Source organism: Primulina eburnea, chromosome 8 (assembly GCF_022965805.1).
Source record: "Primulina eburnea isolate SZY01 chromosome 8, ASM2296580v1, whole genome shotgun sequence".
NCBI classification, from domain to species: Eukaryota; Viridiplantae; Streptophyta; class Magnoliopsida; order Lamiales; family Gesneriaceae; genus Primulina; species Primulina eburnea.
In genome coordinates, this window is record NC_133108.1 from 38,566,628 (window position 1) to 38,580,924 (window position 14,297).

At 30.7% G+C, this 14,297-nt stretch overlaps 1 protein-coding gene across 1 annotated transcript; it reads right to left on the minus strand.

Annotated features, from left to right (window-relative positions):
• Positions 1 to 5,682: 5,682 nt before the first annotated feature.
• LOC140839256 (methyl-CpG-binding domain-containing protein 2-like) lies at positions 5,683 to 8,571 on the minus strand. Its single transcript, XM_073205895.1, has 3 exons — positions 8,432 to 8,571; positions 5,913 to 6,303; positions 5,683 to 5,824 (listed from the first exon to the last, which is right to left on the minus strand). Exons 2-3 carry the CDS (start codon positions 6,293 to 6,295, stop codon positions 5,683 to 5,685), a joined length of 525 nt encoding a protein of 174 aa, XP_073061996.1. The 5' UTR covers positions 6,296 to 6,303; positions 8,432 to 8,571.
• Positions 8,572 to 14,297: the final 5,726 nt, after the last annotated feature.

The window sequence follows — 14,297 nt, forward strand, 5'->3', positions numbered from 1 at the left end:
AAATAAAATGTCTGGAAAAAATAATAATAAAATTTTGATAATTAAAAATACATTTTAAACTTGAATTTTTGTTGTTTCCATATGCTGGTAGATCGTATCAACGAACTAATAAGAGTGGTTTTTGTTTTTTAACAGTTTGGGGAATATAGTTTAAGCTCTAAATGTATTTTTGAATGATTTAAAAGTAGATTAAGTTTTCAATTCAGTTCAGTTTCAATTTGAATAAAATATATAAAAAAAACACATAATTCATAGATTATATTTAAATTGATATAAAAATAATTAAATTTAAATTTTAACTAATAAAAGAGTTGATATAATCAATTCAAATAATAATTGAAGTTTATATTTTCAAATATTTTTCAATTCACATTTGAATTTTTTTTAAAGAAAATATATAATTCTTTATTACAAAAAATATCAATAATATCGCATAAAATTAATTGTTTTCAATCATTTATTGCAGTTAACTTATTTCGAGATTAATGATATATCTTTTTTTTAGAATTATCATTTTTAAAATTAATTGTTTTCAATCAAATTTTATTCAGCGCAACCTCGTTGATATGAATTATGTGATGGAACCAAGATATTAAATCATGTCATAGAACCAATATAAAATCTTTGAATGCTATTTATTTTTTCAAGATATTTAGATTCAAATTTGAAATTAAAAGTGAAAGTATATTTTCAAGAAATTCAATTTTAAAACTGAAATTTGGAAAAGAATTTGATATATTTTACAAAATTTTATTAATTTTCATAATTTAATTAATTACACATTATTTATCAAATATATCAAATTGTGTATCCAATAGGCATGGAATTTCGAAAAGAAACTTTGAAAAGACAACTCATTTTATTGTTATTAAAAATTGTAATATTATTAAATATATTAGGAAATAATTTTTCTTTTTTTAATTTCCTAATTGAGTAAAAATTTTGGCGGGAACTTACTAAATATAGCACAACTCTGTTTATATATATATATATATATATATATATATATATATATATATATATATATATATATATATATATATATATATAGTTCTTTCATCCCATGGATATTCTCAACATGGTGTTATATCGTATCGTATCAAAAATTATATATCATATATCGTACATAAAATTACGGTATAAGAAAAATTTTATATCGATATAAAATTACGGAATATACAAAATTTTTATATAACTAGCATATGAATTATACTACCGTTGAAGTAAAATAGTTCGGTTCTTGAAATATTGAACACCGATGAATTAAATCGAGTTTAGTGTTCAAACCAAGCGAAAAATATTCGAAATAATCCTTCGTAGAAACCGATTAATATTTTGTAAATCATTTAAAATATATACAAGTTGAATGAGAAAAAATATTTTAGTTGAAGCATTTTATCAAACACTTGGTATACAATATTTTGGAATTTGAAAAACACATAAAATGCATCTTTAAAACTATGGAAATGATAAGTAAATGCAATAAACAAATAGACATGAATTTGTTTATGGATGTTCGGAGATTTAAATACTCCTATGTCACACCTTATTCTCCTTGGGAAGGATTCACAAGGAGATTTTGATTTATACAACACTTTGTACAAACACATTAAGTTAGGACTTACCCACTGCCTAAACTGAACTCCTAGCACTCAAGATTTTAGGCAGCACCTCACAATCAGCATATTGTTTAATGTCTCATATGCAAAGACTACATACAAAATTTTTACGTCTTTGTGCAAGATTCACTCAACTAATCTTTGAACTTCAACTCTCTTGTATATGTGTGAGTGATCGTGTGTGAGGAATTTATCAGTTACATTGTACATCTCAAATATATCCTCACACAAGGGCTTGTGCTCTCAACTAGCTGATTTCTTCATGCTAACTGCCCATGTTTTGAATCCTCTTCAAAAGCTCTTGTTTGATCTTCAATATGTAGTATTTATAAGTCACAACAATGATATATACGTTAGACACGAGAATATGACTGTTTGGAAAGTTTCTATACTGTTTTTGAAATTGCAACGGTCAAATTCAGCTTGATGGGCATTTTCCCGACTGGTCAACTCTGGTCAACTCAACTGGTCGTTCAGTTCAGTTAAGCTGGTCAGCAGCTGGTTCAGTTCAGCTGGTCAGCAGATGGTTCAGTTTATTTGGTCAGCAGCTGGCTCAGTTCAGTTCAGTTCAGTTGGTTGGTCAGCAGCTGGTTCAGTTTCAACTGGTGTGCTGAAATCAGCCTAGCTGATTTCAGTTTGTGCAGCACCAGTAGCTTCATCGTCATTTATCAGCATCGTAAGCTTCGATTCAGACTTTGACTTCTGAAGTTGATTTGTAGATCTTTGTCTTATCTTTCCAATGCATACTGAATCGCTTCATTTTGATAACCGAGCTGAGAGATATGATCAAAATACCGCAGCTGCTCAAACCCAACTGATTGTTGTTTTCGTGTGATCAGTTAGACCATGATAACATCCGATTTTTCCCAATTGACGTAAAATACGACTGGTTCCAAATTGAGTTTTTTGTTCAGTCCAATTGGCGGATTGTCATTTGAATCATCCAGCTGAGAGATATCATCAAAACCCCGAAGCTCGCCAGAAATTCAGTTTGTGCAGAATTCGGTTTCAGTTTGTTTCTTGTGTTAATAATTTCACACTTGAGTAAATATGTTAGAAACACAATAACAAGTTTTGTTAACATCAAAATGAAGATTTGGAACTTGAAAAGTTCCAACAGTATGATTTACCAAGATTTCAGTTATATATCGTTTTATACGGGAAAAATCTTATATTTAAAAAAAAATTAAAATTTATAGTTTAAACATATCATATATTTTAAAATTTTTATATATTGTTTCGGTATTTCGGAATTCTGGTATAAATGAAAAATTTCCAATTTCATATTGTTATCATACCGAAAAATTCGGTATTGTGCCCGTACCGTAGAGAAATATTCGATATACCAAAAATTCGATAAATTAGGTATTTTTCTGTACAATAATCTCGGTATACCAAAATTTTTGTATTTTTCTCACCCCTAATTCCCAAATCATTCCTTATCTGCATGTTAATTTTAATTAATAACTAGTACACCAGTGCACGCATTGCGTGCTTGTATAATCTTCTTCTTATTTAGTCCATGTCAACGCTTTTCTGACAATTCGTACAGTGTTTACTATCAGTATTCACACTTATAATGTTGTGATCAGTTTGTTCAGACTGCTTGATGTGGACATCGATTAAGTGTTCAAACATAGATTTATTCTGGGTGTTTTGTTGAAGAAAATGAAAGATATCTGAAGATATTTGTTAAAATAATGAAATCTATTTGAATATTTATACAAAGATTTTATATTTTTCATTTTGGAAAATTATAATTGTAATATAATATTAATAAGTATATATAAGAAGTTTATGAAGAAGAAAAATCATACTTGTTAAGGTAGATGATAATTTGATATAATGTTTAAAATAAATAAATCAATTATTTGCTTATAATTTTTTTAAAAAAATTTAAAGAATAAATTTTATTTCATAACATGGTGGAAAATGTTAGAAATGGAATTGGAACCGTATACGCTGATTTTGTTTTGGTTTTGAATTTAATTAAATTTGGAACCTTTGTTTTTGGAAACCATGTTCATACATGTTCAGAGAGAGTGTCTAATTGTAGAAAAAATGTTTTTCTTCATAGCCCCGAGTAGTACAATGATTGTCCAATCACATTAAAAAAATTATATACTTTATTTGTTTCATTTAAATTTCACTTATGACAAAAAATAAAACATATACTTTTTAAATTTTTTCATTGCAAATAATAAATTAAAATTATCTTATTTAGTATATAAAACTATATTATATATGTCTGATATAATAAAATTTAAAGTGTTAATATACTTATATACATGTAGAAATACATTTGTCATATTAACATCAAAACCAAATAAATAAAAAATAGATGTGACATTAATTCACTTGGATAATTAATTTTTACGAAAACAACTTTTCTAAACGTGCATCGGAGTTCTCTTTCCTAGTGAAATAAAAAAGAAGAAAACAAATAGATAATTTTTGTGTCTATTACATAGATTCTTGATAACTAACTAGTGCATCGACGCACGCGGTGCGTTTGTATAATATTTTTTATAATTTATTTGATTTATATTTAAATGATGATCAAAATATAATTATAAAAAATAGTGAGAGACTACACTGTAATTTTGATATATAAATTAAAAAATAAATTGAAAAATAAAAAAAATAAAAAATGACTTCAGTGAGAATTGAATCTATAACTTAAACACCAAAAAAAATAACTCTATCTGCTGAACTATATATAATTTGCGTTAAAATTTTCACATTTTATTAATATATATAATTATTAAAACAGACCATGACATCAAAGTTAGTTACTCTAAAGAGTAGGTCTCATGTGAGACCGTCTCACGGATCTCAATCTGTGAGACGGGTCAACCCTACCCATATTCATCATAAAAAGTAATACTTTTAGCATAAAAAGTAATACTTTTTCATGGATTACCCAAATAAAGATCCGTCTCACAAAATATGATCCGTGAGACCGTCTCACACAAGTATTTGCCTACTCCTAAATGTCTCAAACTTAATAAAATAGTAAAGATAATAATTAAAAATAAGATATTTGAATCCTCAACTCTAGGAGGATTTTTGTAGTCGAGGCCTCGAGTTTGAGTTGTGGCATTCGGGATCGTATAAAATTCACAAAGTACCCATGAACTCACACACTTGGGGCTCCACAACCATGGATTATATCGATTCCACACCTCTGCAAAAAAGACCTCGTCGCCTTCAATTAACTATTTCATTCTTTGAAACGAAGTTTAATGGTAAACACACTCTTTCCTCTAAACCAAGATTTTCGATGTTTTAGTTCTATTTACATCGGATTTAATTAATTTGGTCCGTAAACTGCTAATTTAACGGCGGAGCTTGGTGAAGTCGACATCAAATTTAAGGATTCTGTCTTCAAGGCAATTTTTAGAATTTCACATACTAAATTTGTGATATGGTATATTAAATATTGTTTGTTTTTGTTTTATTTTAGCTAATGTGTACTATCTATCGATAAGTTACATAATCAAAATATAATTTTCTCCAACAAAATAACATACGATTAGTTGTCGAATTTTCTACGGGTACCTGGACAACTGTGTGGATTGATAGGTTTTCAGCCTTGATCGTTGCAAAAGGCGATTGCTACCACATCAGACCACATTCCTAGACCCTAATTTCGTGCATTATGATGTACCAAATGTGCGTCATTAGGATTATTTTATCTCCAAACAAGATACTTTTGTGTCAGTAAATATTTTATGTGCACATATCGTGCATTATTCTTGCACATAAGGTGCACGATTATTGCACACAATTAAGTTCCAGAAAATCTTGTCCAAATTTACCAATGTAAACTTACAATTGTGTACAGACAACTTCATACAACAGACGACTTTGCTCAATTTAGGAAATAATTTAGAATTTCTCCAACTTTCTGCTCGGGGTTCAACCATTGTCTCCGGCGCATCATGTTCCGAAAAAGGATCTCTATATGGGACAATGGCTGCAATGACATAAGAGTTTCAATTTCTAACATTGAATCAAGATTTCCGTAGTACTAAACCAAGCAAGATAACACCACAAAACCTTATGTCTCTTGTTTGTCACGTGATGAAGAGCGAGCTCGCCTTTTCGCAACATGATTATCAACAAATCGTACCGGGGGTTGAAACGAAAACTGAGATGTGGTGACACCGTCTTGTGCAAGCTGCGGATGCTCACCAAGGTACCTGTACAAATGCTGACATTAATCATCAAAATAGATATTCCGGATCCAATTTTATGACATATATAATGAATAAGTTATTTAGAGCCTACCGACTAAGTTCCACCATTGAACGTAATCTCTTGTTGGACGGTGTCACATAATACACGTCAGCGAATTTCGTGCCTCCTTCCGCTCGAGCTCTTATAATGCGTTGCCATCCCTTAGGAGTCCGAGGAATGTTGGGCTTGTCCATTGCCCATACCCAGTTTTGATCCTCCCGTTTGACATCAGATTCCTTCTCGCATGATATATCAGGTCTCCACTGCCTGGCTATATCACACATGAAAGGCTGTTCATTGATTGTCTCTCTTATTTCCTCATATTTCTCCTTCGACGGGACGAGCCTCCACTTTGAACATGAGGCACACTGGACTGTATATATCGTGACAGATTCCCAAACCTTATTTGCCGAGCTGCTTGGACTTTGTTCCATTTTGAGAACTGCCAATAAAAAGAAAACAATATTCTAAAGTGTCAGTGTGATGATTCTGCATTATATTGAAAATCAGTGAACAAGTTACGAACCTGAAAAAAATAGAATTAGACCTGGATAAAAAAAAAAACCTAACTAAATTTCACACAAGCGAAAACCTAGTTTGTGAATGAACACAAATATTTCTGAAAAACTGCAGAACAAGTTAATCGAAAAATAACGAAGATTGAAATAAGCATTTCCTTTGGAGTGTATGCTGTCAAAAAGGTGTTCCCGAAGCATCATCAATGCAAATACTTCCCGTGGAAAATCTTCAAATATAGCATTTTCCTACTTCTTCCTGAATAAATTTCATTTGTTGTAGCAAGTTACAAACTCTTTTACTTATTAGAGTTCATTAAGATCTTGCTCAATACATCTTTTTGCGTTAGTGGCATATATGCATAAGATGGTAATAAATCTTGGATGAAGAAAAATAACAAGGTCCATATGGACAATCATTATCATTGTTTAAATTAACCGACACTTTGTTTCAACATATAATTACCAATGAAATTAAGTTTCTAGGAAAGCAACAGAAAACACGAGCAAATAAATAAGCCTTGACTACCAAGAAACCAAAAAACAAATAATCAGCTGGAAAATATTATCTGAAAACATCAATGCAAGCTTTACATCTTCAACATGTCAAATAAATGTGCTGCCTGTTCCCCTTCTTAAGTGGAATATTGGGGCATGTTTTGCAAGAACTAAACCACGCAAAAGATTTGTTGAATCGAAATGCAGCATGAGAATATCAATGCCAACAAGTTCTTGAAAACTTTATGACCAAATAAATTAAAAAGATATATAAGACTTGCAGGCTAATGATTTCTGTATAATTTTTAAAAATTTCAAGGCCTTTTCATTGTATATTGTTGATGCTTAAGAATGACAAGTTTGCTACAGCAGTGTATGGCAAAACAAAGAACAGTTTGAACAAACATAAAGGCAAATTAGATCATGAAACTTCAGATGAAGTACTCACATAAAAAACTGAACACACTAAATTGTCACTCATTAGTTCGAATACCCAACTGAATAACTTAAGAAAGAGCAAAACTGAATGCTGAGCACTGAAGACAAAAGGCTAACGTTTAAAATAGAACAAAAATCGATGGTAGATAGTGATCGCATAAATTCAATAGGAGTGTTTTGCATGATCTATTGTAAAACTTGCTAAATCGCTTCGGATAAAATTATAGGAAACGCTTTCAAACCTTTCTTATGTGTTCATCAACTGAAGTGGTTTTCAACCAGTACAAAAACTCAAGTAATGGGAGCGGTTTTAAACCATGTGGACCGGATACGAAAGCTTTAAGTTAGTATGTATGTAATGATACATACAGCCGCACGCGGATGCATGTGCCTCCTCAATAAATTGCTCTTCATTTAACCTTGATCTTTGCTGACAATTAAACTGATCAGGAATCTGTAACACTAAATTCCCCATAACTTTCATGCCAAAGATGCAAACTTTTCCCATGAAACTAGACAACTCCATTTATATTCAATCCACATGACTAGGTCTGCCATGAATCTTACAATCATATCCTATTGCATATGATAAAAGTATCATCAAATTTTCATTTACCACGAAAAGCGTACATGCATGCAAATTAATAAATATAAAATGCTGTATATGCAGGATCGAAACTCGAAGCGAAGCGCACACATTTATACAAAAACGAGCAATCTGAAGACACAAATCAACAAGGAAAATAAAGAGAAATCAAACCTATGGTTATAATAATCTAGTCAATAGAAAATTTGATTCGTACACAGTAATTTTGTTAGTGTCAAATCTTGTATTTTAGTAATTATTCAAAAGAACACATTCTTCAAACAAAGACAAACTCAAGATAAAAGATAGAATAAAAAGCACTATTCAACAAATCCGTGTGCTGATGATTTTTACCAGACATAAAATCACACACTAGAATGCGTAACCAGGCGATCCACAAAATGATGAGTGAATTCATCCGCCAAGAAAAAGAAAGAAAGAACATCCGCACAAAACAACGAGTTAATTAATCAAGAAAAATCCCTACAGTGATAAATGATGGAACACGTACGTAAAAGGAGCTGGAAAGATACCACCAGTAATTAGATCAGATGAGAATTAATGGCGTGGTTTCTCCAAAACTCGTCTCCCAAGAGGAACGTGTGTGCTGGGTCTTCGAATGATTGAGGGACAGAACTCAGAAAGCTAAAGTGGGAGTTCTGGCTAGGGTTTGCTACTAGGGTTAGTGTAGGCGAGGAAAGCAAGGAAAAGCGAAAAGGTAGTGTGTAATTTGACTTAACACCACATTTGCGCTTTTGAGTGGGCTAAAAATATTTTATTTGTAGGGGAACGGTATTTTAATTATTAAAAATTTCATTTATGATAGATATTAATATTATGTTATTATTATTAAGATAAATGAATTTTTTAATGAAATAAAAATATAAAAGAATTGTTGAACTAATATAATATAAATTTAGTACTTGTATGGTTATTAGGTATATACACGTTTGAGAACTATGTGGAACAATAATAAAATAAATTTTTGGTCTATTAACTTGCTCTATTTCGAGTGTTAGTCCACTGCTAACTCTTCAAACTTTGGTCTTTGTGTAATAATTTATAATTTTCGGTTATTTTGTTTTAAATATTGTATAGGCGTTGAACAAGAATAATTTTGGTGTCACATCAAAATTTTCTAATGTTTTATCAGCATTTTCAGGTATCATGTGCAATAATATTTATTGGTATCATATCAACATTCCGATAAAATAGTACTGAAAGCCAAAAAAATAATGAGTTGAACAAAAACCAAATTTTTTAAATATTTAATTGGCAAAAAGAGTTGTTTTTCCTTCAAACGGACCATAAACTGGGAAATTATTTAGAATGGAGCATTCGGGATCTTAGAATTCTTTGTGTGACAAAGTGAAAAGTAGAAAAGTCGTCCTCTAATGAATGAAATTAATGATTTATCACGTCCACAAAAATCATATTAAACATAATATTATTTTATCGACGTATATTACATTTCTCTATGGATAATTTTTTTAATCATTGATTTAGTAATTATTTAATAATCTCATCTTCCAAACCAAACCAAGCGTGTCCTAAAAGGTTATATTTATCTAAATTGAATAGTACAAATTAAATACACTCATCATATTCCGTAGAAATACAACCAAAAATGCAACAACGTGAAAGCTCTCAAAAACAAAATACGTCCCTTATAATTAGGACTGATCATGGATATGAATGAATCACCCCTGCCGGGATTTCGTCCAGACGGGACGTCGGAGTTCTTATTTTTAAATCAGTACTGTTGAGTGGACAAGAAGCAGAAACTATTATTGCATTGATTACTATTTTAGTTATTTTGATCGTGGTACGTAGTTAACATTTTATTTTCCTCATATTTCATCGTACCTCCTTCAGATATCATTTTAGTATTTTTTTAAAACAAGAAAATGTTTATTTATTCCGATCTAGAACTCAAATTAATTAGAACCACGAATCAATTATGACATTTCGCTTAAAAAAATCCGTTTTTGAGAAGGCCCCTCAAATCATTGAAGAAAAACAGCGATAACACAAAAATATTTTACATAAATAAACTAAGTAAATAATTTAGAAAGTAAAATATATTGGACATAGGCAAATTTATATCATTCATATATATATATATATATATATATATATATATATATATATATATATATATATATATATATTACGCGTACACAATGTGTATGCTTCACTCCATTAGTACTTGAAACATCTATGACTGTAGGGCTTATACAGAAAAGTTTTATTTTGAATTGCATGTATTAAAATTCACTTAAGCAAAATCACATTCTTTAAAAAAAAAAATAATATATTTTTAGTCTGTTATCTTCTCCAACCAAACAAACTCTTAGTCAAACCATGGAATTAATCTAAATTTCCTAATATGTATCATATTTAAATTGTAGGAAAATTACGGAGAGATAAAGTTTCCATTTTATATTTGTATAAAATATGTATCATATTTAAATTGTAGGAAAATTACGGAGATATAAAGTTTCCTTTTTATATTTGTATAAAAATATGTAAAAAAAAAAAAATAACTACTTACATATTTATTGGCAATTATGATATATATTAAAAAGAACTTACATTGTTGTCGAACATATCATGCATGTTTAATTTTCACTATCTTTCAAAACAATACTTTACACCTCATATATTTTTAAAACAGTTTAATATAAGATACACGAGCTTATAAAATGTTTAAAATAACTTTAGTCACATATAATAATATAATATAAATAAATAAGTTTACGTGTTTCAAAGAATAAATAAGTCATTGTGACTATTTTTATTTCCAAACAAGTAAAGATGATTTCGCGCTAGAGAAAATCAATCAAAATTACGTACCCATGCACATATCATTCACAAAATGTGCACGGTAATTGAACAATTGCACAGTCATTGCACATAAACTCCAGAATATATGTTGAAATATACATATACTGATAATATATACAAGTTGATATGTTTTGGATACAAGCCCGCTTTAATACAAGACTTTGGTTTAAGAAGATTTTACAAATATATATTCTCGACTGACATAATAATTGAAGAAGTTAAACCCCACCATGATCGCACTGCCTGACTATATCACACATGAAAGTCTGTTCATTGATCTGTTTCTCTTATTTCCTCATGTTTCTCCTCCGACAGGACGAGCCTCCACTTCGAACATGAGGTGAACTGGACTGCATATGCAGTGACAGATTCTCAAACCAAACCTTATCTGCCAAGCTGCTTGGATTTCTTTCCATTTCGAGAACTGCCAATAAAAATGGAACAATATATATAATATTATTCTAAATGTCATTGTAATTGTTCCACATTTATATTGGATATCAGCGATCAAGTTACTAACTAGAAATAATAATAGAAATAGACCTGGATAACGAAGACCTAATTAACTCGATTGTGTTGGAACATAATCGTGTGGGCTAGTATATTTAATTAAATGTGTTTATTGATTGTTATCTTAAAAGTTGAAACCCGATCGAGTGATCTACTTGAGTTATATTTTTCGGATTTGGAGAATAAAATTTAAATATGGATATTATTTATGTAGAGACTTGTCTTCTCATTTACTAATTTATGATGTGCTAAATTAGAGATGAGGGAAGTTTATAACTCTTCAAGTTATAAATATGGTCAGGTTGAGGTTCCGGTTAATATACAACTATGAATTCATTGAATGCATCTTATAATCATAAATTCTTGTGAAGAAAATGAGAGCAAGCTCACTGAGCTAAGAAAATGATTTCTTCTAATTCAAGTAAAACTGTTGTATCGTGTTTGTTAAGATTGGAATTTGGACCTAACTCAACCCCAAAAGCTAGCTAAAGGGGGAGGATTGTCCAAGCCAACAGCCAATATATGCAACTCCCAGGTTATTTATCCTACCGATGTGGGACAATTAACACACTCCTCTCACGCCCAGGAATGAACATCTGGAGCGTGGAGTTTACAAATGACCCAATTATAGGCAGAACAGGTGGCTTAAATAGGCAGTCCAACAACACATAACGGTGGAACCCGGGCTCTGATACCATATGAAGAAAATGAGAGCAAGCTCACTGAGCTAAGAAAATGATTTGTTCTAATTCAAGTAAAACCGTTGTATCGTGTTCCCTTATATACAATCTGTGTAAGAATACTAAGAAACATACTTCCAATGACTAATTAGTAAAGAAACGTGAAAGCATATACAATAATAATTCTAGAAGAGTGCATATTGATCTGGAAGATTCCAACGTTCGTATCTTCGTCAAACATATGTAGTTATGGATTGAGGTATGCTTAAGTTATAGAAAAAAACTTGTATGAGACGGTCTCACATGTCGTATTTTGTGAAACATATCTCTTATTTGGGTCATCTATGAAAAGTATTACTTTTTATGCTAAGAATATATTTTTTATTGTGAATATCGGTAGGGTTGACCCTTGTCACAGATAAAGATTCGTAAGACCGTCTCACACGATTCATCGATTGCATTAAACCCCGTTTTTTAGCGATCCGATAGGAATGAAATATCCTCAGCTACCCATAAGCATCATGACATAGGTAAAAGGGAACGAGGAGGCAAGCCCCACCATCTTCCGTGACCGGCTCAATGAGCACCTTTGGGCAATGCTTTCTCAATCCGATTTTTCACTTAAAGAAAGATAACCAAAGTTCTTCAACTTTATAATTTTTAATCACGGCTCAAGTCTTTTTAATGATCTTTTTTATGGTTATGTTATATTGTTATTAGATAATTGCTTTAGATTTGTGTTCAAATCTATGAGTGCCATCTCCATATCTATCTATTTAGATCTTTGGTTATGTTCATGAATTTTTATTTGAGTCTAATAAAACCTTGAACATTTTGATTAAAATATTTTAAGATCTTTTAGATCTAAATAAATTGGGAAATTTTAATTTGGTTTCTTCGATCACCGGTTTCATCGAAGGAAGAGAATTTCTGATTTGGGATATCATATTTTTGAATTTTCATATTTTATTTTGAGTATGTCTCTTGTGAAACGGTCTCACGAATCTTTATCTGTGAGACGGGTCAACCCTACTGATATTCACAATAAAAAGTAATATTCTTAACATAAAAAGTAATATTTTTTCATGTGACCCAAATAAATATCCATCTCACAAAATACAACCCGTGAGACCGTCTTACACAAGTTTTTTTCTTTTATTTTTATTTTAAAAAAGTGAAATTCAATTTAGGGCTTAGGCTGCCAGAATTAATGCATAATCGGTTGAGCCACAGCTGATTTCTGGCGAAGTTTGTTGAGACATATTGCTAGCCATCGTGAGACGCCCATACCCCTCTTAATTAGGTGGAATCGCTGTTGTATTGGCCGGAAAATAACGAATTAGGGTTTTGCGTTATTTCACTCATTCTTTCGGCGATTTGTTGTGTGTGTGTGTGTGTGTGTGTATATATATATATATATATATATATATATATATATATATATATATATATAAAGACAAAATATTAATGTTGTTCTATGTATCTCGTGACAGGTTGAATTTATCAAGAGTATGTCTCTTGTGAGACGGTCTCACGAATCTTTATCTGTGAGACGGGTCAACCCTACCGATATTCACAATAAAAAGTAATACTCTTAACATAAAAAGTAATAACTTTTCATGAATGACCCAAATAAGAGATTCGTCTCACAAAATACGACCTGTAAGACTGTCTCATTCAAATTTTTGTCATTTATCAATTATTATAAATGATTCTTATATGATATATTTTGTTTTTTTTATGACTATCGTTTTTCCTTATATTATATCTGCTAGTGTCAGTACAATTCCTATGTTGAATGAGAATAACTTCAAGGATTGGAAAGAAAATGTTATGAATATCCTCATGGGCATAGATTTAGAACTTGCGCAAATGATTGAACAACCTGATGCTTTTACAGATAAAAGTTCCATTGAGAAAAATGGGATTTTGACAAGTGGAATCGTTCAAATCGCATGAGTCTAATTATAATGAGTCTCGCAATTCCGGAAAATTTTAGGGGCACTATGTCCGATAAGGTTACACCTCCTAAAGAGTTTCTTTAGGAAATTGAGAAACGATTTGCCAAGATTAATGATAAGGTTGAAACTAGCAAAATTTTAAGAAGCTTAATTTCAATGAGGTATAAGGACAAAGACAACATAAAGAAGTATATCATAGAGATATTTCATCATGCTTCAAAATTTAGGGCACTAAACTTAGATTTATCAGAGGATTTGCTTGTGTATTTGGTTTTGATTTCGCTTTCTGCACAATTCAATTAGTTTTAGGTCAGTTATAACTGTCAAAAGAAGCAATTGACTCTAAATGAACTAATTCATTAATGTGTGGAAGAAGAAAAAAGGTTGAAGCAAGAAAGGAC